General features: G+C 42.2%; 1 protein-coding gene across 3 annotated transcripts in view; it reads left to right on the forward strand.

Moving 5' to 3' along the window:
- Nucleotides 1-1,838: 1,838 nt before the first annotated feature.
- LOC126236969 (transcription factor A, mitochondrial) overlaps nucleotides 1,839-20,575 on the forward strand; it is a 112,906-nt gene continuing 94,169 nt past the window's right edge. For all 3 annotated transcript variants that reach the window (XM_049946675.1, XM_049946674.1, XM_049946676.1), the window contains exons 1-2: nucleotides 1,839-1,976; nucleotides 20,045-20,217. In XM_049946675.1, coding sequence (XP_049802632.1) covers nucleotides 1,903-1,976; nucleotides 20,045-20,217 — 247 coding nt within the window. In that variant the 5' untranslated portion in view covers nucleotides 1,839-1,902. The remainder of the gene's footprint in view (nucleotides 1,977-20,044; nucleotides 20,218-20,575) is intronic.

A 20,575-nucleotide genomic window follows, 5' to 3' on the forward strand; every position in this document is an offset into this window, starting at 1 on the left:
TATTAATGCACAGTGTCCGTTTTTTCAGACATATCGGAAAGAACAGGCACCGCACATTCATACAAAAATGTTTCAGTTTCCAGGCATGCACATACGTACTAAACGACAAGGCCCACCCATAAAGTATAGTTCAAGAATATTATCATCTAAATTCCGTATTTCAAATGAATAATACGGATTTTCATGCCAAATTTTGTCATATTCATAGTTCACTGCCAAGCTGCCAGCAGCTCTATTGTCGTTCTCTGGGTCTTGCACTTCTGATATTGTGGTGTGCCACTGGGAGCGCTGTAGTCGTTCTTGAGGTCTTGCGCTTCTGATATTGTGGTTTCTCTCTATCTCTGTCTCTCTTTTGTCCATTTTCTGTTATTTGTTTAATGTACTCCAGTCCTGGTCTTCCTCTGTAATTTCTGCCTTCTACTGCTGCTTCAAGTATTCTTTTTGGTAGACTGTCATGTCGGAATATATGACCTATCAGCTAAGACCTTCTTCTTCTTAGGTGTTTCATGAATCATCTTTTCTCTCTTGCTCTAATGAAATCTTCCTCGTTTTGATCATTTCTCTCCAGCTGATTTTAATCCTTCTTCTGTCGCATCATGTTTCAAATGCAGCAAGTCTCCTCTCCTCTGTCACTCCTATCGTCCAAGCTCTACTGCCGTGTGTTACAATGCTCCAATAACTGTTTCCTCATGTCAAGGCTACTTTCTTTGTAGTGAAAATGTTTTTCTTCTCATTAAAACATCTTTCACCTGGTAGTTCTGCATACTATAACCTTGTAGCTTCTTCCATCATCCGTGAGTTTACTTCCTAGATAATTAAAGTTGTTCACTTAGTAATCTGTTTCATTTTTCAACTTTACTGCTGTCTTGCTTTTTTTATTTATACTGCAGACTAGAACTTCTGTTTTATGTGTGCTTATTCATATGGAATTCCTCCTCCATTATTCTATCCACTGGGTTCAGGATTTTTTGCATGTCTCCTTTACTTTCTACAGTTAGTGCTGTATAACAGACAAATCTCAGTATGTCTACCTTATCACCACGAATTGTTACTCTTATGTTTACTTCTCTCAACCTGTCGATAACCTTTTGTATGTTCAGATTAAATAAGTATGGGGCTAAGGACAAACCTTGCCGTACCCCATTTTGAATGCTAGCTGATTCTTCTTTATTACCACAGTGAACTACTCCGATTTCAGGAATATTTGCACGATTATGCAAACAAAACTGAATTCCTCATTCATTTGATGTATTATTTATAATTGTAAGTTGACAGTAACATATGCTACAAAGACTTACAACCCCGATATTCATTCTTAAACACTCAGTCCCAAGATGCTTACTGCGATTACCGTGACGACTTTTTGTCTGTTTTGTTGGAGCATTGAATTAATTATGTGTCTAGTGCCCTTGATCAGTGAGCTTTTCAAATTTGTTGTAGCGCATTTGTGTGAAATTGAATGATAATCGTTAAAATTAATTTCCGTCGCTTTTTTATCCAAAATATGTTATATCCACTTGAGAGGCGGTAGTCTGTAGCAGACCTGGGCTGTTGGATAATAGAAGAGGCGAAAACAGCCAGCCTTAAATTGGATTTTCACATAATATGTTAACATGTTTTCGTACCGTTAATAATCGACAGCCACCTGTGTTAAGTTGACTGTAGGTAATTAACAAACGATGTTGATCAAGAGACAAAATAATTTGCAAATTATTTTATAGCAATTTTCGTTTTTAAGTTACTTAACAATAATATGAAAACAGAGACATCAGAAGTTGAGTGTGAGAAACAGTAAGTTAGAAGCTGCGCCGGAACTTCCGATACTTGCATTGCGAAGTGACAAAAAAGAAATGTTGGCCAACCTGTGAACACAAGCAAATGTAAACAGTAAACTGAGCTGATATGAGGCTTGGCGCAGATATGATGAGGATAGGGAATCTTGCCTTTAAGCATTTTCGGAATGTGCTGTTTCCACGGTAAAATTTGTTTGTTTTATACAAGAAAAAAATTGTACATTCGTAGTTTTAGTCCTAGAACACAAAGTCACTCCCACCGGAAGTGAAATAAAGCTTTTTAAATTGAGTTACTCAGATACTTAAGTGAAATATTGATGTTAAATACTTTCCGTGCATTTTCTGCCCGTTAATGGTAACGGCGTGGCCTGCTGCTGCAAGTATGCACAACAGACAATGCTGTCTCATTCATGTAACGCTGTAAGCATGTGAAAGGCAGTAATCTGTAGTAGGTGTGGGCTACTGGATAATAGAAGAGCAGAGAACAGCCAGCCGTTATCGCAGTGTATTGACGGTCTTAATGTACTATTAAATCAGAGAGATGCCATTGAAACTGATGGCCCTATTCGTGAAAACCCACAGGTGTATGCCGTTGCAGGATTTGTGTACGATTAGTTATTTATTAATATTTGATGTGAAAAAGTTCCGGTCCTTGCTTTTTGTAATGTTGGGTGTTTCGCAGTTTATGTTGTGAATGGAGTGTCACTACTAAGGGCAGCAAAAGTCACGATGCATAAGAACTTATTGGTCATGTAAAGTCCGTTTAATTCTGGAGCTTTCCATAATTAGTCTGTTAGAGTAACAGCAGCACTTGTTCATGGAAGTAAGCACCATACTCCAGTCCTCAATGGACCTGCCAGAAACGAGTATACGATACAATAAACAGTATCTCCCGCCATGCACTTTACAGTTGTTTGCTTAGTAGGCCTATGGATTCAGGTATATACATTAGAATTAATGCCAATTATTCACTAGACATAACATAAACTTAAAAAAAAAACGGTAAAATGTACCAGTTGTGTTCTATCGATGACAATGGTCTCTAATGAGCAATAAAAGAATTTGTGTACAAAATGAGAGACTGTAAACTAGTTAGTTTTCACAAATAGTTCAGGCCAAGCCAAGTCATAAATTTCAACAATCCAGGACTACAATCAGTTGAAGATTTTAATAAATCACTACTCGTTACATAACTTGCTACCAAAACATGAAATGTGGGTTGTTTATTAGCTTAGGTGATTGTAGTATTGTTAGCTTTTTCTGGTAAAAATGGTAAGTGTACACACTGGCAAGGAATGTGTCCATGTTACTCCCACTGCACATGGCAGGTGCAATTAACAGAACTATGTTATTGATAAGATTTGTGAAGTCATATTGTGTTTCATATCCCTCACCACAAAGGAGAATCTTCAGGAATGTGAAGTGTGTTAAATTATTTGTTAATTGACAGGAGCAGCAACTGTAGGCTACTTATATAAAGTATAGTAACAACAAATTTTGATTAGTGCTTATCTATTTATGATGATGGAAATGATTTAGTTTCCTATGTAATAGCAGAAAGAGTGCCTTTGGAAAACAACCTCTGTTCTTTTTTGTACTGAAGGTACTCATCTACTGTTTTTATGTGATACTTCAAACTGACAATTTTTGTAAGTTTATACAGAACACTATCGGCTCTCTGTGCAGGCCTACTAGTGAAGCCATGTTGTTGTTTTGAAGGTACAGGTTCAATCCTCGCTTGCTCCTGGGATTATTTCTGGCACTTATCCCTCTTGTAATGATTTCTGTATGTGAAGAAAGGTGAATTTAAACTCTGTGTTTAACTGTAGGTATACACCCTCCCCCCCCCCCCACCCTCCCCCCTTTCATCCATTAATTGTTTGTCAAGTCAGCTTGAAGGTTGGAGCAAGACAAAGGCATGCCACCTCAAATAGGACCAAGGCTGTTGGTCTAACCAGCTTTCAGTTTTAGGACAGCTTTTAAATTTTTTTTTTTTTTTTTTTTTTTTTTTTCTGAAGAAATCAGTGAGGTAAATGGACCAGGTGGAGACATTAAAATGTTGGTTTTGTTGATTCAGTGCCAAGAGAATTAAGAAAACAAGTGATGAAATGTTAAATGACAAAATTGAATCTAGGGAAGAATGAACTAAATAGATGTTTGAGGGAAGGAAAGGGGGTGGGGAAGGGGGGAGGGAGGAGAATTCTAGGGCTGTGGACAATAAAATGCACAGGTCTGAGGGAGAAACATGATGATATAGATATAACTGACTTTTATCCTAAAATTGGAGAGATACATAGGGGCCTAGTGTAACCATGCACAATGGTGATAGTAACAGTAAAAGTTTCTCAGTCCTACTATAGTTCCTCTGTTTTCGGCACTGATCAGGAGACGTGTGCTGTCTCCCAAATGCTATTGAGAATTACTTAGCAGGGAGAATCATAACCCAGCAATAGTGTAAAGTAATTGTAAGTCAAGGGACATATTTTCCCCATATTCTAGCGGTCCCCCAACAATTGATTACTTGATTCTTCATAGAATGAAACTTTCGCTCTACAGCAGAGTATGCGCTGACATGGAACTTTGCTGACAGATTGAAACTGTGTGCTTGACTGAGACTCGAACTCGGGACCTTTGCCTTCATGTGCAAGTGCTCCCCCATCTGAGCTACCCAAGCACGACTCGACCATTCTCACAGCTTTAATTCCACCAGTACCTCATCTCCTACTTTCCAAACTTCACAGAAGCTCTTCTGTGAACCTTGCAGAACTAGCACTCCTGGAAGAAAGGATATTGAGGAGACATGGCTTAGCCACAGCCAGGGAGATGGTTCCAGAATGAAACTTTCACTTTGCAGTGGAATGTGTATTGATATGAAACTTCCTGGCAGATTAAAACTGTGTGCCAGACCGAAACTTTAACTGGGGACCTTTGCCTTCATGGGCAAGAGCTACACCATCTGAACTACCCAAGCATGACTCAGAGTTCACTTCTTGGTCCGGCACACAGTTTTAATCTGCCAGGAAGTTTGATTCTTCATGTTTTACGCTGCAGGCTTGCTGTCCTCTGCACAGGAGGCAACAGCTGTATACAAAGAAACTGAAGCAACAGGTAGTAATCCATCAACGAAGAGTGCACTTGTCTTGTGTAATAGGCAGCAAGTTAACAGCTACAGTTGAGATGAATGTTTATACCTTCCACAGAGAACTTTCAACAACTGTCTTATAGATGTAGTCAGCTCGTGCTTTGATTGACAATGTGCAAGATGAAAGGGGATGATAATGAAGGTGATGCAGCCTGCAGAAAAATGATGAAATGAATAGTGCTGAGGGATTTTTGCTGTATCGCTTTTATTTATTTATTTATTTATTTATTCATTCATTTATTCAAATCCAGGGATTGTCGCTCAATTCTTATTTATTTATGTTCATTCTACAGGCATCACACAATATGTTGATTGTTATGGTAATACACTCATGTTCAGAAAAAAGGAGAACACCCTGAACGACTCAAGATAGGATGTACATATTCACAGGACATGCACATTGGTATATTCTGCAAGAATGATTAGCATTTGAACAATGTCAGCCTGCAGGTTCAACGTCAATAACAGTATTGCGGTGCAACACCACCTACCAATGAAATGTGCCTGTAGCTCACATTGCTATGAACCACTGTGACTCGAGCAGACGTACAGGATGTCTCGCAGACAAATGCATGAACCGTAGCATCAGATCAGTGAGTTTAAAAGAGGGCACATTATTGACATGTGAAAAAGTGACGCATCCATCTGGGAAAATGCTGCTTGTGTGGGGCAAAGTTTTTCGACAGTGAAACGGGTGTGTGCAGAATGGTTCATGGAAGGTCGTAGAACATGGTGAGATTGATCAGGTTGCACCACCCTGATCATCCCCAGAGAAGACCGACACCTTATCCAAATGGCACTGCAGGACAGATCGTCATCCTCCTTGGCTCTGGTGCAATAGTGGAACAGTGTCTATTCACACAAGGCAAACAGTGACAGCTATTGGGTACAACTGCAAATCGCAGTTGGTGTGGTCCAGCACACCGTAATCTGTGTGACCTACATTAATGACATCCTGCAACCTGTAGCCACACCCTTTCTGCACAACTCCCCTAGACATCATTTTTCGCAATGTCAGTGCACAACCACATGTTGGTGCATGAACATTTGCCTTCTTGGTGACACAGGATGTCAGCCTTTTGCCAATGGTTGCCAATTGAAAAAGTGTGGGGATATGGTGAAATGACTGGTCCAACACTGACCCAATGTCATCCACCACAGGTGAACTTTGGAACCAGGTGAATGCAGCATGGATGGCTATACCACAGGACACCATTCGGGCCTTAAAGTGTCGATGCCATCAAGCAGGGACAAGTTATCACGGCCCATGGTGGACCCTGTGCCTACTAGGCAACAGGACACGTGCTGAACCGAAGTGCGAAGTGACTGGAGTGCTAATCTTTTCTGCATAACATACTAATGTACATGTCCTGTGAATATGAACATCATATCTCTAGTCATTCAACGTGTTCTGTTTCTTTCTGAACATGATTGTGCGATGAAATTCAGTAAATCAAAATATACATACAGAATAGATAAATATACTTTCTGAGTGTAGGACAGGTGGTTGGCTGTGGCCTTGCTGAAGGAACCATCCCGTCATTTGCCTGAATTGATTTAAGAAAACCTAAATCAGGCTAGCCAGACAGAGCAAAATCCATCCACCTGAGTATGAGGTTAATACCTTAACAGCTACATTGCCTCATTTGGTTGGTTTCTATTGGACCATGAATATAGTGCTATGCCCCCTCCACTAGCTCGAGTCAGTTCGGAGAATTGACTCCAGGGCTCTAAACATGCAGCTTTTCTCTGTGCTTACCATTTCCTTCACTCATTCCACCTGAAAAACTGAGCCAGTGTGATGAGTGGTACTATGGTTCTCTATACTAAATGATTGTCAGTAACGAGATGAGTGAGATGTTAAATTCTGGAGAATCTCAAGACATTATTACTGCACACATTAGATGTACACATGATTTTGATGTAAAGGCATTAAACTGTGGTTAGTGTTGAAGTTATTTTGTTGTTGTTAACAACTACTCTGAGTGCTCTAAGCAATCTTTAATCATGTAGTACAAATTATTTATAAAGAATGTTTAGCTGCCTTTTCGGTAACCTTTTTCATTTTATGCAGCAAATTATTACACACTTTTTTTCCCTGATAGAAAATGTTTTGATTTTTTTTTGTTTGTTTTTTTCTTGGTAAATGTAAGATCAAACTAGCTCTTGTTCCATGATTATGTATAGAGCTATTAGTGAAATACGTAGTAATATTTCCCTGCTCTGCCCAAGAGATTGGTAGATGTACTCACTTGGTGCAGTAAGGATACACAGTTTATTAAACAGTTATTTACAATGAGCCTGAACCTGTAGTTATTATTCTTACAGCCCTTTTCTGCATTTTAAAAATGTGTGCAGTTTAAAGATGTTTTGTGGCTTCAATCACTAGAAAAGTATCCCATAGCCATGATTTCACATACGAATATCGTGTAACCACAGGACATTGACTTACAAATTGATGGTAAAACCCTAAGATGACGATGTTCTTTTTACCAATATCTTTGTGTGAAGCTTCCATATTAATTGGCAATCAATGCTCATTCCTGAAAATGCACAATGTATAGATTTATCGACTGTGCCAAATACGACAGTTATTTTCCCTGTTTGTGCTGAAGTGCATAATGTTTTTCTTTAGTCATTGTACAGTTATTACATGCTGCTTAACTGTAAACATCCTTGAGAGTTGCATTCTCCAATAGAAGTTCTGATGTTTTGTCGGTGACTTTAATGTTACTGTCCTCAGTGAAGAGAACTTTTTCTCCATGTCTTACACTGTCTGGAAAGTCATTGATACACTTTAAGAACAGGATTGGACCACACACACTACCCTGGGGAACATCTATGTTGATGTTTCTTGTCTGACAATTGTTGTACTAAAAAGTTTATCATCAGCTTATGTGTAAACTGTCTCTACTCTTTTGCAAGAAAGACTGGAACCATTATTTTGCTGTTCCTCTTATACCTAGTGCTTCAAGCTTGTTTAGCAGTATTTAATAGTAAACAGTGGCAAAAGCCTTGGACAAGTCGAGTAATGGGCATGTAACACAGTAATCTTTGTCAAGAACTTAAAAGTAAAACTTTTGTGAACTGTAACATACAATATTGTACTTCTCCCACATCAGAAAGAAAAACTGTGCTTCATTGAAAAGGTTTCATGTATCATGTAACTCATTGGCTATCTTTCATGATTGATTCAGTTATTTTTGAGCATGCAGACAGTAATGCAGCTGGTCTGTAATTTTCAGTTCTCTCTGTATTACCATTCTTCAGTAAGGGCACAATTCAACCATGCTTTATGTATTCTTGAAATAAACCCAAATTAAAGGACTCATGTATTATGTTTGTTAATTGGGCTTGTATGCTGTCTGTGCACACCTTCAGCGCAGAGACTAGAATGGCTCCTGAATTATTTTTTAATTTCTGTATTGTCTTCCTAATTACAAGCTCTTTTGTGGGAAACATACCTGTGGAATGAATTTTTCACACTGAAGCAGAGTGTGCGCTGATACAAAACTTCTTTGCAGATTAAAACTTTATGCTGAACACAGGATCTCTGCCTTTCGCAGGCAAGTGTTTTACTGACTAAGTTACCCAAGCATTACTTGTGACCCATTCTCACAGCCTTACTTTCACCAGTACCTCATCTTGTACTTTCCAAACTTTGCAGATGTTCTCCTGCACAACATGTGGAACTAGTGCTCCTGGGAGAAAGGCTATTGTGGAGACTTTGCTTAGCCCCAGCCTGGAGAATGTTTCCAAAACGAATTCTTCACCCTGCAGCAGTGTGTGCACTGATATGAAACTTTCTTGCAGATTAAAAAGGTGTGCTGGACCAGGCTCAAGCTCTCGGACCTTTGTCTTTTATGGGCATGTGCTCTAACAACTGAGCCAACCAAGCATGACTCGGAAACATCTCATCAAAAATTAATTTAAACAATGTGCACAATTTAGAGATTAGAGCAGTTACATTGGTTTCCATGTACATTTCATCCCAGATGTGTTTACCAGTGCCGTAGAACAAATGTGTACTTTATATCCTGAGAAGAACCTTTTTTTTTTTTTTTTTAAAAAAAAAGCCATAATGAGATTTTTCACTCTGCAGCAGAGTGTGCACTGATATGAAACTTCCTGGCAGATTAAAACTGTTTGCCAGACCGAGACTCAAACTTGAGACCTTTGCCTTTGGTGGGCAAGCACTCTACCAACTGAGCTACCCAAGCACAACTCACGACCCTTCCACAGCTTTCCTTCTGCCAGTACCTCGTCTCCTACCTTCCAAACTTCACAGAAGCTCTCTTGCAAAATGTGCAGGACTAGCACTCCTGGAAGAAAGTTGGTAGAACACTTGGCCACGAAAGGCAAATGTCCCGAGTTCGCGTCTCAATCTGACACCCCCCCAGGGGATCCACAACTCTTTTGTGGATACGTGCGTAGCGAGCACGGGACCCCGAGCTGATGTGGCCTTCCTTCCTTTCCGGGCTGCATACCTTCCCTTTCCGCATCCTTCCCCATCCCCCATCTTCGCCCCCCCCCCCCCCCCCCCCCCACCTCTGGCTCTTTCCTTCCCTTTCTCCCCCTCTGGGAGTATGGTTTGTGTCTACGTCCGGAGACGGACACTTGTAAATGTACCACATTCTTCGCCTTCCTTGCTTGTAAGTCTTCATCCTTCCTTTGTCCTTCTCTTTTCCTTACCTCTTCTCTTTACCCTTTTCTCCGCTGCGGCGTTTGAGACCTCTCTTCTTTCCTTTCCCTTTGTCTTTCTTCCTCCCTGTGCGTGTCTGAAGGCCGACCCACGCACTTCCATGCGTAGCCAGTGATGGGGTAACGCGTAATTCCACGCCCCGGGTAGACAGGTAGGACACGTACGTACCCCCTGGTATCGGCCAGGCCCAGGGAGGGGTGATTACCCGAGCTGATACCTTCCGAAAGTGCCGATTGGTCCCTCCGTCCGTTTGTCGGGAGGTGTGACCTGAGGTGTGAACAATCACCTAAGGCGGGAGTGCCCTCAGAGAAGGCCCCCACAAGGGAGGAGCGCGCCATCGGAGACGCCGGTAATCATGGGGGATTCTTCCGCAATGGTTTCCTCACCTTCCACTATGTCTGCTCACAAGCGTAAGTTCACTGAGTCTCAGCCACAGTTAGTTCTTCCATCGTTGCCACAGTTCCTTGTTTCTCGGTCTGACGAAGGTCACGACTTCTCCACGGTCAACCCTTTCATTATTCAGAAAGGTGTCGACGCAATTGCAGGTCCTGTAAAGTCTTGTTCCAGATTACGGAATGGCACCCTGTTGTTAGAAAAAGTCAGTGCCCTCCAGGCACAAAAATTGCTGCGTACCTCACTACTACACACTTTCCCTGTCCGGGTGGAACCGCACCGTACTCTAAATTCCTCGCGTGGAGTCGTTTATACGTGCTCCCTCGATGGATTGTCTGACGAAGAAATTCAGCACTACCTGTCTGACCAGAGCGTAACGGCTGTTCATAGGGTTATGAAAAGGGTTGACACGAACATCATTCCAACCCGCACTGTCTTCTTGAAATTTGACAAAGTTCAACTCCCATCGAAAATCAAAGCAGGCTATGAGATAATTTCCGTTCGCCCTTACGTCCCTAACCCTATGCGTTGCTATCGGTGTCAGCGGTTCAATCACACCAGCCAGTCCTGTTCCAATCCGACCAAATGTGTTACGTGTGGCAAGGATGCCCATGAGGGTGCTTGTCCACCTTCATCCCCTTGCTGCATCAACTGTATGGGTGACCACGCTGCTTCCTCTCACGATTGTCCCGTTTTTAAGGACGAAAAGCTCATCCAGGAAATTCGAGTAAAGGAAAAGGTGTCGACCTTTGCTGCTCGAAAATTATTCGCCAGCCGACAGCCCACCGTGCCTCAGAAAGGAAAATACAGCACTGTCCTTGCTTCTCCTCGGCCAACAAAGGAGGCGGCCACGCAGACTTGCGACCTCACCTTTAGTGCCACGGTCGTCAGATCGGCCAGCGCAAAGATCGCCCGTTCAACCTCACCACTTTCGCCTGCCCACTCTCTGGCTCACCCTTCGTCGAGTTCTGCTAAATCTCGAGCCCAAAAGTCAGACACCAAGACTTCGAAAAAAGAGCATACTCGTGAAGAGTTTTTACGTACGGCAACTTCCCAACCATCGGTTCCTCCTTCCTCTAAACATCATACTACCAAGAAGGCTACAAAGAAACCCAGTTCCTCTCCTTCTCCGCCAAGGCGTGTCCCATCTACAGCACCACCTGGCGGAAATCGCCCTCGGCCGTCTTCTGTGTCGCCGAGGCGCACTGCTGGCAGCCGATCAACCAGCCGGTCGCTGGTGGCAGGAGCTGCTCCTGACCAACATATGGATCAGGATCTTCTGCCTTCGGCTGAATGCCATTCCATGCTGTCGGTCGCAAGCTCAGAGCAGTCGTTGAGTTGACAGCGACCTTGGTCACATTCCTCCATTTTCTGTTCACCGTATGTCCATTATCCACTGGAATATCCGTGGTATTCGAGCCAATCGGGATGAATTGTCGATCCTCTTACGATCCTACTCGCCGGTCATCTTCTGTCTTCAGGAAACAAAGCTGCGTCTCCATGACCGCTTTGTTCTCCCTCATTTTCAGTCCGTCCGATATGATCTCCCCTCTGTTGAAGGCACTCCAGCACATGGATGACTCATGATTCTTCTCCATGAAACTCTCCATTATCACCCAATCCATTTAAACACTTCCTTCCAAGCTGTCGCCGTCTGTCTTTCCCTTTCTGGATACACGTTCTCTCTTTGTACTGTATACATTCCATCGTCCACACCAATGGCACGAGCTGATCTCCTTCATCTTCTTGGTCAGCTTCCACCCCCATATTTGCTGGTTGGGGACTTCAATGCCCACCACCCGCTTTGGGGATCTCCACATCCTTGTCCACGTGGCTCACTATTGCTAGACGTCTTCCACCAAGCAGATCTAGTTTGCCTCAACACTTGGGTCCCTACATTTTTGTCTGCCTCCACCACAAATTTATCTCATTTGGACCTTGCGGTCGGTACTGTTCCGCTAGCTCGGCGCTTCGAATGGTTCGCCCTTGATGATACACACTCAAGTGACCACTTTCCATGTGTCCTTAGACTGCAGCCTCAACTGCCCTTCATGCGCCCGCGACGCTGGAAGTTTGCCCAAGCCGATAACACTTTTTTCGTCTCTAGCGACATTCGATGACCGTCACTTTCCCAGCGTCGACGATGAGGTCACACATATTACCGACGTTATTCTTACAGCTGCGGAACATTCAATACCACGCACCTCCGAATTGCCCCGGCGCCCCCCAGTTCCTTGGTGGAACGAGGCATGCCGTGATGCACTACGTGAGCGGCGATGTGCTCTCCGCGTTTTCCGCCACCACCCTACCTTGGCCAACTGTATCCGCTATAAGCAGTTCCGTGCGCGATGCCGTCGTGTCATCCGCGATAGCAAGAAGGCAAGCTGGAAATTCTTTATTAGCTCATTTAACACCTTCACTCCCTCCTCGGAAGTTTGGAGTCGGCTTCGACGGTTCTCAGGCGCGCCTAGTTTCTCCCCGGTCTCTGGGCTCACTGTCGCGCATGACACATTAGTGGACCCCATCGCAATTTCTAACTCGTTGGGTCAGCACTTTGCTGAGATTTTGAGCTCTTCAAATTACCCGCCAGCGGTTCTCCCGAAGAAACGTGCAGCGGAAGTGCGACCTCTTGCTTTCTCCTCTCAAAATCGCGAAAGCTACAATACTGTTTTCTCCTTGCGGGAACTCCAACATGCACTCTCTTCTTCTCGCTCCTCCGCCCCAGGACCGGATGGTATCCACGTCCAAATGTTGCTGCATTTATCAACCCATAGTCTGCGTTACCTCCTTCGCCTTTATAACCGAATTTGGACCGACAGTACTTTTTCCAGACGATGGCGGGAAGCTATCGTCGTTCCTGTTCCGAAACCTGGAAAGGACAAACATCTCCCCTCTAGCTATCGCCCCATTTCTCTCACGAGTAGTGTCTGTAAGATTTTGGAGCGTATGGTGAATTACCGTTTAGCGTGGTGGCTGGAATCCCGCAGTCTTTTAACACCTGCCCAATGCGGATTCCGAAAGCATCGTTCTGCAGTTGACCATCTTGTTGCTCTCTCCACTTATATCATGAACAATTTTCTCCGGAAACGCCAAACAGTAGCAATATTTTTTGATCTGGAGCGAGCATATGATACCTGTTGGAGGACAGGCATCCTCCGCACACTGTTCTCTTGGGGCTTTTGAGGTCGGCTGCCCCTTTTTCTTCGCGAATTTATGGCAGAGCGCACATTTAGGGTGCGGGTGAACACTACTCTCTCCCGTACTTTCTCCCAAGAAAACGGGGTACCCCAGGGCTCCGTGCTGAGTGTTGTACTGTTTGCCATTGCCATCAATCCAATTATGGATTGTCTCCTTCCTGATGTCTCGGGCTCCCTCTTTGTGGACGATTTTGCGATCTACTACAGCTCTCAACGGATCAGCCTTCTTGAATGACGTCTTCAAGGATGTCTCGATCGCCTCCACTCTTGGAGCATCGAAACCGGCTTCCGTTTTTCTCCCAGTAAGACCGTTTGTGTTAATTTTTGGCGACGTAAGGAGTTTCTTCCGCCCTCCTTACATCTAGGTCCTGTCAACCTTCCGTTTTCGGATGTCGCTAAATTCTTGGGTCTTATGTTTGACAGAAAACTGTGCTGGTTCTCCCACGTTTCCTATCTTTCGGCTCGCTGTCTGCGATCCCTCAACACCCTCCGTGTCCTGAATGGTACCTCCTGGGGAGTGGACCGAGTGGTCCTTCTCCGCCTCTATCGCGCCTTATTGCGCTCGAAATTGGACTATGGAAGCATAGTCTACTCCTCTGCTCGGCCGTCTATTCTTCGGCGTCTCGACTCTATCCACCACCGTGGATTACGTTTAGTGTCTGGAGCTTTTTACACCAGCCCTGTGGAAAGCCTTTATGCTGAGACTGCTGAACCTCCACTGTCCAATCGGCGAGCAGTCTTTCTGAGTCGTTATGCTAGCCATCTGTCTTCCATGCCTGCTAATCCAGCCCATGACCTTTTTTTCGACGCCTCCTTTGATGTAGGGTATGCAGGCCGTCCCTCCTCCCTCCTACCACCGGGAGTCCGCTTCCGTCAACTGCTCCATTCTCTTTCCTTTCGCTTTCCTAAAACCTTCTTGACAACTTGGGGTACAGCACCGCCTTGGCTCTGTCCCCGGATCTGCCTGCTCCGTGACCTTTGTCAATTTCCCAAGGATGGTACCCCTTCACTTGTTTATCGTCGGGCATTTGCTGCTCTATGTGCACAAATGACGGACGCCACCTTTATTTACACCGACGGCTCGAAAACATCGTTAGGTGTAGGGAGTGCCTATATTGTTGGCGACACCCCAAATCATTTTCGTCTTCCCGACCAGTGTTTGGTTTATACTGCAGAGCTTTACGCTGTTCTCCAGGCTGTCCACTACATCCGCCGCCATCAGCGGATACAGTACGTTATCTGCTCAGATTCTCTCAGCTCTCTCCTCAGTCTCCACGCTCTTTATCCTGTGCACCCTCTGGTCCACTGGATTCAGGACTGTCTGCACTTGCTCCACCTGGGGGGCGTCTCGGTGGCGTTCCTCTGGCTCCCGGGACACGTTGGTATCTGTGGAAATGAGGCGGCCGATATTGCAGCCAAGGCTGCAGTCTCTCTTCCTCGGCCAGCTATTCAATCGATTCCCTTCGCCGATCTACGGAGCATTCTATGTCGACGTGTTGTTCATTTATGGCACACGCATTGGTCGACACTTACCCATAATAAATTGCGGGACGTGAAAGCTCTTCCTTGTGCTTGGACCTCTTCCTCCCGAACGCGTCGTCGGGAGGAGGTAATTTTAACTAGACTCCGGATAGGGCACTGTCTTTTTAGCCATCGACATCTTTTAAGCAGCGATCCTCCCCCACTCTGTCCCCACTGCTCTCAGCTGTGGACGGTAAGACACCTTTTAATTGAGTGCCCCTATTTTAACCCGTTACGCTCCCGTCTACAGCTATCGCCTGATATATCGTCGATTTTAGCAGATGACATGCGCTCAGCCGACCGCGTTCTCAAGTTTATTAGTGCCAGTGAAATGACGTCAGTCATTTGAAGCTTTTTTTGGGGACAACCTACCACTTTCTGTAGTGGATTTTTAAGCCTTCCTTCTGCTTTTAGTTTCTCCAATTTTATGACTTTCATTCTCATTGCTGCTGTTTTTCAATTTCGGTTTTTTACTGTTTCCTAGGTCACGGACCGGGCGCTAATGACAATAGAAGTTTTGCGCGCCCCCCCCCCCCCCCCCAAAAAAAAAAAATCAGTCTGACACACAGTTTTAATCTGCCTAGAAGTTTCAACATTTTTTTAGGCCCTGCAAATTTATGGAATTTTGGCAGTCTTATCTTCAACTTTATCTGATAATAATGATCAGAGAGGCCAAGATCTCTTGTAATTCCTCTGCAAATTATGGTTTAAGAAACACATTTGTGTACTGTCTAACCATTTTTAACAAAGCAAGCACTCATAATATGATTTTTTTTCCCCTTTTTTGTTCCCTCTGATGGCATAGGAACAAGCCTTCTTATTGACGATGTCTCTTAAGTATTGGACATATGGAATGTTACAGCTGATTGATACCCTAATATTGATATGTGATTTTCGTCATCCAAATAGAATCGTTATTGGGATTTCAATGATAATTTTTATTCAAATGATATCTTCCCGATTTGGATTTGTCTTCCAAACAGATAAGATACCATCAAAATTAACTGAACATTTTACAGTGATTTTTCTGTTATGAACTGTGAAGCAGCAGCACAAAGTGGATTTATCACATGAGAACCATATCACTTATTGCAACTGTAACAGAATTACGAATGTTGACCTTTCATGAAAAAAGAATTCTAGTTCTGTAGCTGATGTCAAGTACAGACTAGTCACAGCATTGCAGTAATTCATGTTGTGACCATGAAATCTAGGCACGTAATCAGGGTGATCCAGGAAGGCTACCTAACTATTTTTCGATTCAGTCATGAAACTGTGGGAAGTAACTATGAATATTGTACAACATACAATGAGTTTATTATTTTGTGTTGTAGTGAGGTAATTGTGCACTCACACAACACTTGGAGATATTGTCTGGATGCGGACTAATGCACTGTTAGTGCTGATGTCACAGTTAGGTAAATCTGACCTGTCACCACCACTAATCTGTCTCAAAGATGGACAGTTGGACTACATTGTAGTAGTATAAATAATCTATCTCCAAGTAGGAGAAGAATTCTGTCATGACACTATCTTCTGTTCTCATTATCTCCAAAGCTTAATCTTTCACTACTCTCCATCCTTGACCACCTATTCCAACTGTTGTCCAATTCCCATTCCCTTGTCCTCAATCTTTCCTCTTCTTTTGCCCTTTCCAATTTATTTCCTGTCCTATCCTGTCCTGTAATTATAGTAATTTTTTTAGAAAGATTTGTCTTTCTTTTTCCCATCTCCCAGTAGTTACCTACCCTTTTCTCATCCTGTCACCTCTCCTGCAGTCCACCTGGATAAATCCTCACACACTGTCAGTGTTGTATTAACTGATTAAATTGTGTTAACAAGAACATTAAAAAAACTCGTTTATCACTTTGGACATTGTTTTTCACTCCACTCCATGATTTTTTCTTTTTGACTTCACTCTACGTATTATTTCTACTTACAAGGAACCTGATTCGTTTTGAAATTTAACAGTATAGAAACATATTTGAAAAGAAGAAAAAAAAATTGGAAAGACAGCGCATGAGTATTTTAAAATAATAAAAAAATAAAATAAAAAAAAGAGTAGACTGTGTGGCAGCATGAATTGTTAGGTCTGCTTTCTGGTTGTTTAAATGTAGCAGCAACAACTTTGAACATTCGCTTGACAGCAAGACTAGATCACATGCCTAGTCTAGTTGTTTGCACAATTGTCCATTGTCTCAGATGTCCCAGCTTTGATTCATAGTGGCCACCTAAGAAATTATCTGGGCTGGAAGAATCTGGAATGGGACCAATTAAGCATCTTCAATCCAAATGATGTGCTTATGGTTTTTTAAAAGTAAAATTAACCTATGAACAGCTAAAATTGTGTCAGTCTTGCTCTGAACTGGAGGCTATAAGCATATATTTTATTTAGAGCATTCTTTTAATATTGTGATCAGTTAATAAAAAGGTAATATTTATTTTACAAAAGAATTTCCATTCCTCAACATCTAAAAATAGACACTACAAATAACATTCATTATTTAAAGCTGTTCAGACTACTGTTTGCTAATAATTGTTATTAATGATCATATTGTGTCATATAGAAGGAACAGTCTGTTTTCTATAGTATATTACATCTGATACTGTGTGTTCACCACAAATATATACTTTTTTCTCAACATTATGAAAGCATCTGTATATTGGCTAGAGGACAAATGTAAGGATGTAGAGGCTTATCTCACGAGGGGTAATATAGATACTGCCTGCAGGAAAATTAGAGAGACCTTTGGGGAAAAGAGAACCACTTGCATGCATGTCAAGAGCTCAGATGGAAACCCAGTTCTAAGCAAAGAAGGGAAAGCAGAAAGGTGGAAGGAGTATATAGAGGGTCTATACAGGGGCGATGTTCTTGAGGACAATATTATGGAATTGGAAGAGGATGTAGATGAAGATGAAATGGGAGATATGATACTGCGTGAAGAGTTTGACACAGCACTGCAAGACCTGAGTCGAAACAAGGCCCCAGGAGTAGACTACATTCCATTAGAACTACTGACAGCCTTGGGAGAGCCAGGCCTAACAAAACTCTACCATCTGGTGAGCAAGATGTATGAGACAGGCGAAATTCCCTCAGACTTCAAGAAGAATATAGTAATTCCAATCCCAAAGAAAGCAGGTGTTGACAGATGTGAAAATTACTGATCTATCAGTTTAATAAGTCGCAGCTGCAAAATACTAACGCGAATTCTTTACAGATGAATGGAAAAACTGGTAGAAGCTGACCTCGGGGAAGATCAGTTTTGATTCCGTAGAAATATTGGAACACGTGAGGCAATACTGACCCTATGACTTATCTTAGAAGAAAGATTAAGGAAAGGCAAACCTACATTTCCAGCATTTGTAGACTTATAGAAAGCTTTTGACAATGTCGACTGGAATACTCTCTTTCAAATTCTGAAGGTGGCAGGGGCAAAATACAGGGAGCGAAATGTTATTTACAATTTGTATAGAAACCAGATGGCAGTTATAAGAGTCCAGGGGCATGAAAGGGAAGCAGTGGTTGGGAAGGGTGTGAGACAGGGTTGTAGCCTCTCCCCGATGCTATTTAATCTGTATATTGAGCAAGCAGTAAAGGAAACAAAAGAAAAGTTTGGAGTAGGTATTAAAATCCATGGAGAAATAATAAAAACTTTGAGGTTTGCCGATGACATTGTAATTCTGTCAGAGACAGCAAAGGACTTGGAAGAGCAGTTGAACGGAATGGACAGTGTCTTGAAAGGAGGGTATAAGACGAACATCAACAAAAGCAAAACGAGGGTAGTGGAATGTAGTCGAATTAAGTCGGGCGATGCTGAGGGAATTAGATTAGGAAATGTGACACTTAAAGTAGTAAAGGAGTTTTGCTATTTGTGGAGCAAAATAACTGATGATGGTCGAAGTAGAGAGGATATAAAATGTAGACTGGCAATGGCAAGGAAAGTGTTTCTGAAGAAGAGAAATTTGTTAACATCGAGTAGTGATTTAAGTGTCAGGAAGTCGTTTCTGAAAGTATTTGTTTGGAGTGTAGCCATGTATGGAAGTGAAACATAGACGATAAATAGTTTAGACAAGAAGAGAATAGAAGCTTTCGAAATGTGGTGCTACAGAAGAATACTGAAGATAAGATGGGTAGATCACATAACTAATGAGGAGGTATTGAATAGAATTGGGGTGAAGAGGAGTATGTGGCACAACTTGACTAGAAGAAGGGATCAGTTGGTAGGACATGTTCTGAGGCATCAAGGGATCACCAATTTGGTACTGGAGGGCAGCGTGGAGGGTAAAAATCGTAGAGGGAGACCAAGAGATGAATACACTAAGCAGATTAAGAAGGATGTAGGCTGCAGTAGGTACTGGGAGATGAAGGGGCTTGCACAGGATTGAGTAGCATGGAGAGCTGCATCAAACCAGTCTCAGGACTTGAAGACCACAACAACAACAACAACAACAACATATGAAAGCATGTTGTTAAAAGCCATTACAGCTAATAATTCAAGTATGCCCTCTTTCATGTATTCACCTCATTGTATACTAAGTTAAAGATTTACTTTCTAGCATCTTGTGCAATGAAATAATGGTTTTTGATGTGCAGCAAACTGCGTGCTATGTCACTAAGATCAAATTAGTTCATGCTTAGGGCAGTGACATATCAGGAAATTGTGACTTGAGGTGTAGATATTGTTTAAGGTAATAACTGTAAATTGCTGGGATACGTGATGTGCTTGTACATGATGGATGTATTTCTGTGTGGTTGAAAGTTTTGGTTTTTACCACCAAATGAGCATGTGTGTGTGGATTTTATATATTAGTCATCTATTTACTTTTTACCAATTTTTCAACCAGACTTCTCAGGCGGTGTTTCATGGTTCTTATAGAAATGCCATTGAGTCTTCGTACTTGACATTGTCATTTTTATTTGCCCTTTGGTTCCAAGAAAAACTTGCTAGTCAGTATAAAATTTTTTATAGAAAGAATGGCAATAAATTTTTAGGAACTGACACAAATTTATATTTTAAGTTCTCTTATTATTTCGTGTGTTTTTAGACTGAGATTCTTGTAACAAAGTTTTCACACAGTTTAGATCTAAAAATTGTGTTTTTGTATTCATCTGATCTGTTAAGATAGTTTCACTTACATTTATCTTTTAAGAGTGATGTTATGTTTTGAAAGAAAATGATTCTACATATTTTATGTTCATAACTTTTTGCAATAAGTAACAAAGATTCTGCACAAAGCCATCTTAAGAAATGTAATGTTTTCATAATTTCTTTTATTTAATCACAATCTTTTTCAGACACAGTCTTGGAAGCTTTCCTGCTGACCAACCAAGTTGTGGACTGAAACAGTCAGTTGAGGAGAAGCTGGGATTACCTCCTCGACCAAAAAAGCCATTAACACCATATTTTCGTTTTATGCAACAAATAAGACCTTCTATTATCCAGAAAAATCCCCAGGCAAAAGCCACAGGTTAGTGGTGATGCTCATCCAAACTGGGTGCCCTATACATTGCAGTTTGAGTGTCCAATCTTATGACTTACTTGCATGCACAGCAACAAGCTAGTTTCTTCAGAACTGTGGAGACTAGACAGCTTGTTCACCATAAGATAATCAAAATATGTTGATACGTCCTGCATGGGTAAATCAAGCTGTCACTTGTCAAAGTAACTGCCACTGTTATTTGTGTTAGGTACTTTCCATGTAATTCATCAGATCTCTTGTAAGCTTGTTTCATTCTCTCCTTACACTTATAATTAAGTAAAGGAATCATGAAGTTCAAAAGCAACTTTGTGATTGACCCTTTAATAGTGATCACATTGTTGACTTC

This window comes from Schistocerca nitens, chromosome 2, assembly GCF_023898315.1.
Source record: "Schistocerca nitens isolate TAMUIC-IGC-003100 chromosome 2, iqSchNite1.1, whole genome shotgun sequence".
NCBI lineage: Eukaryota > Metazoa > Arthropoda > Insecta > Orthoptera > Acrididae > Schistocerca > Schistocerca nitens.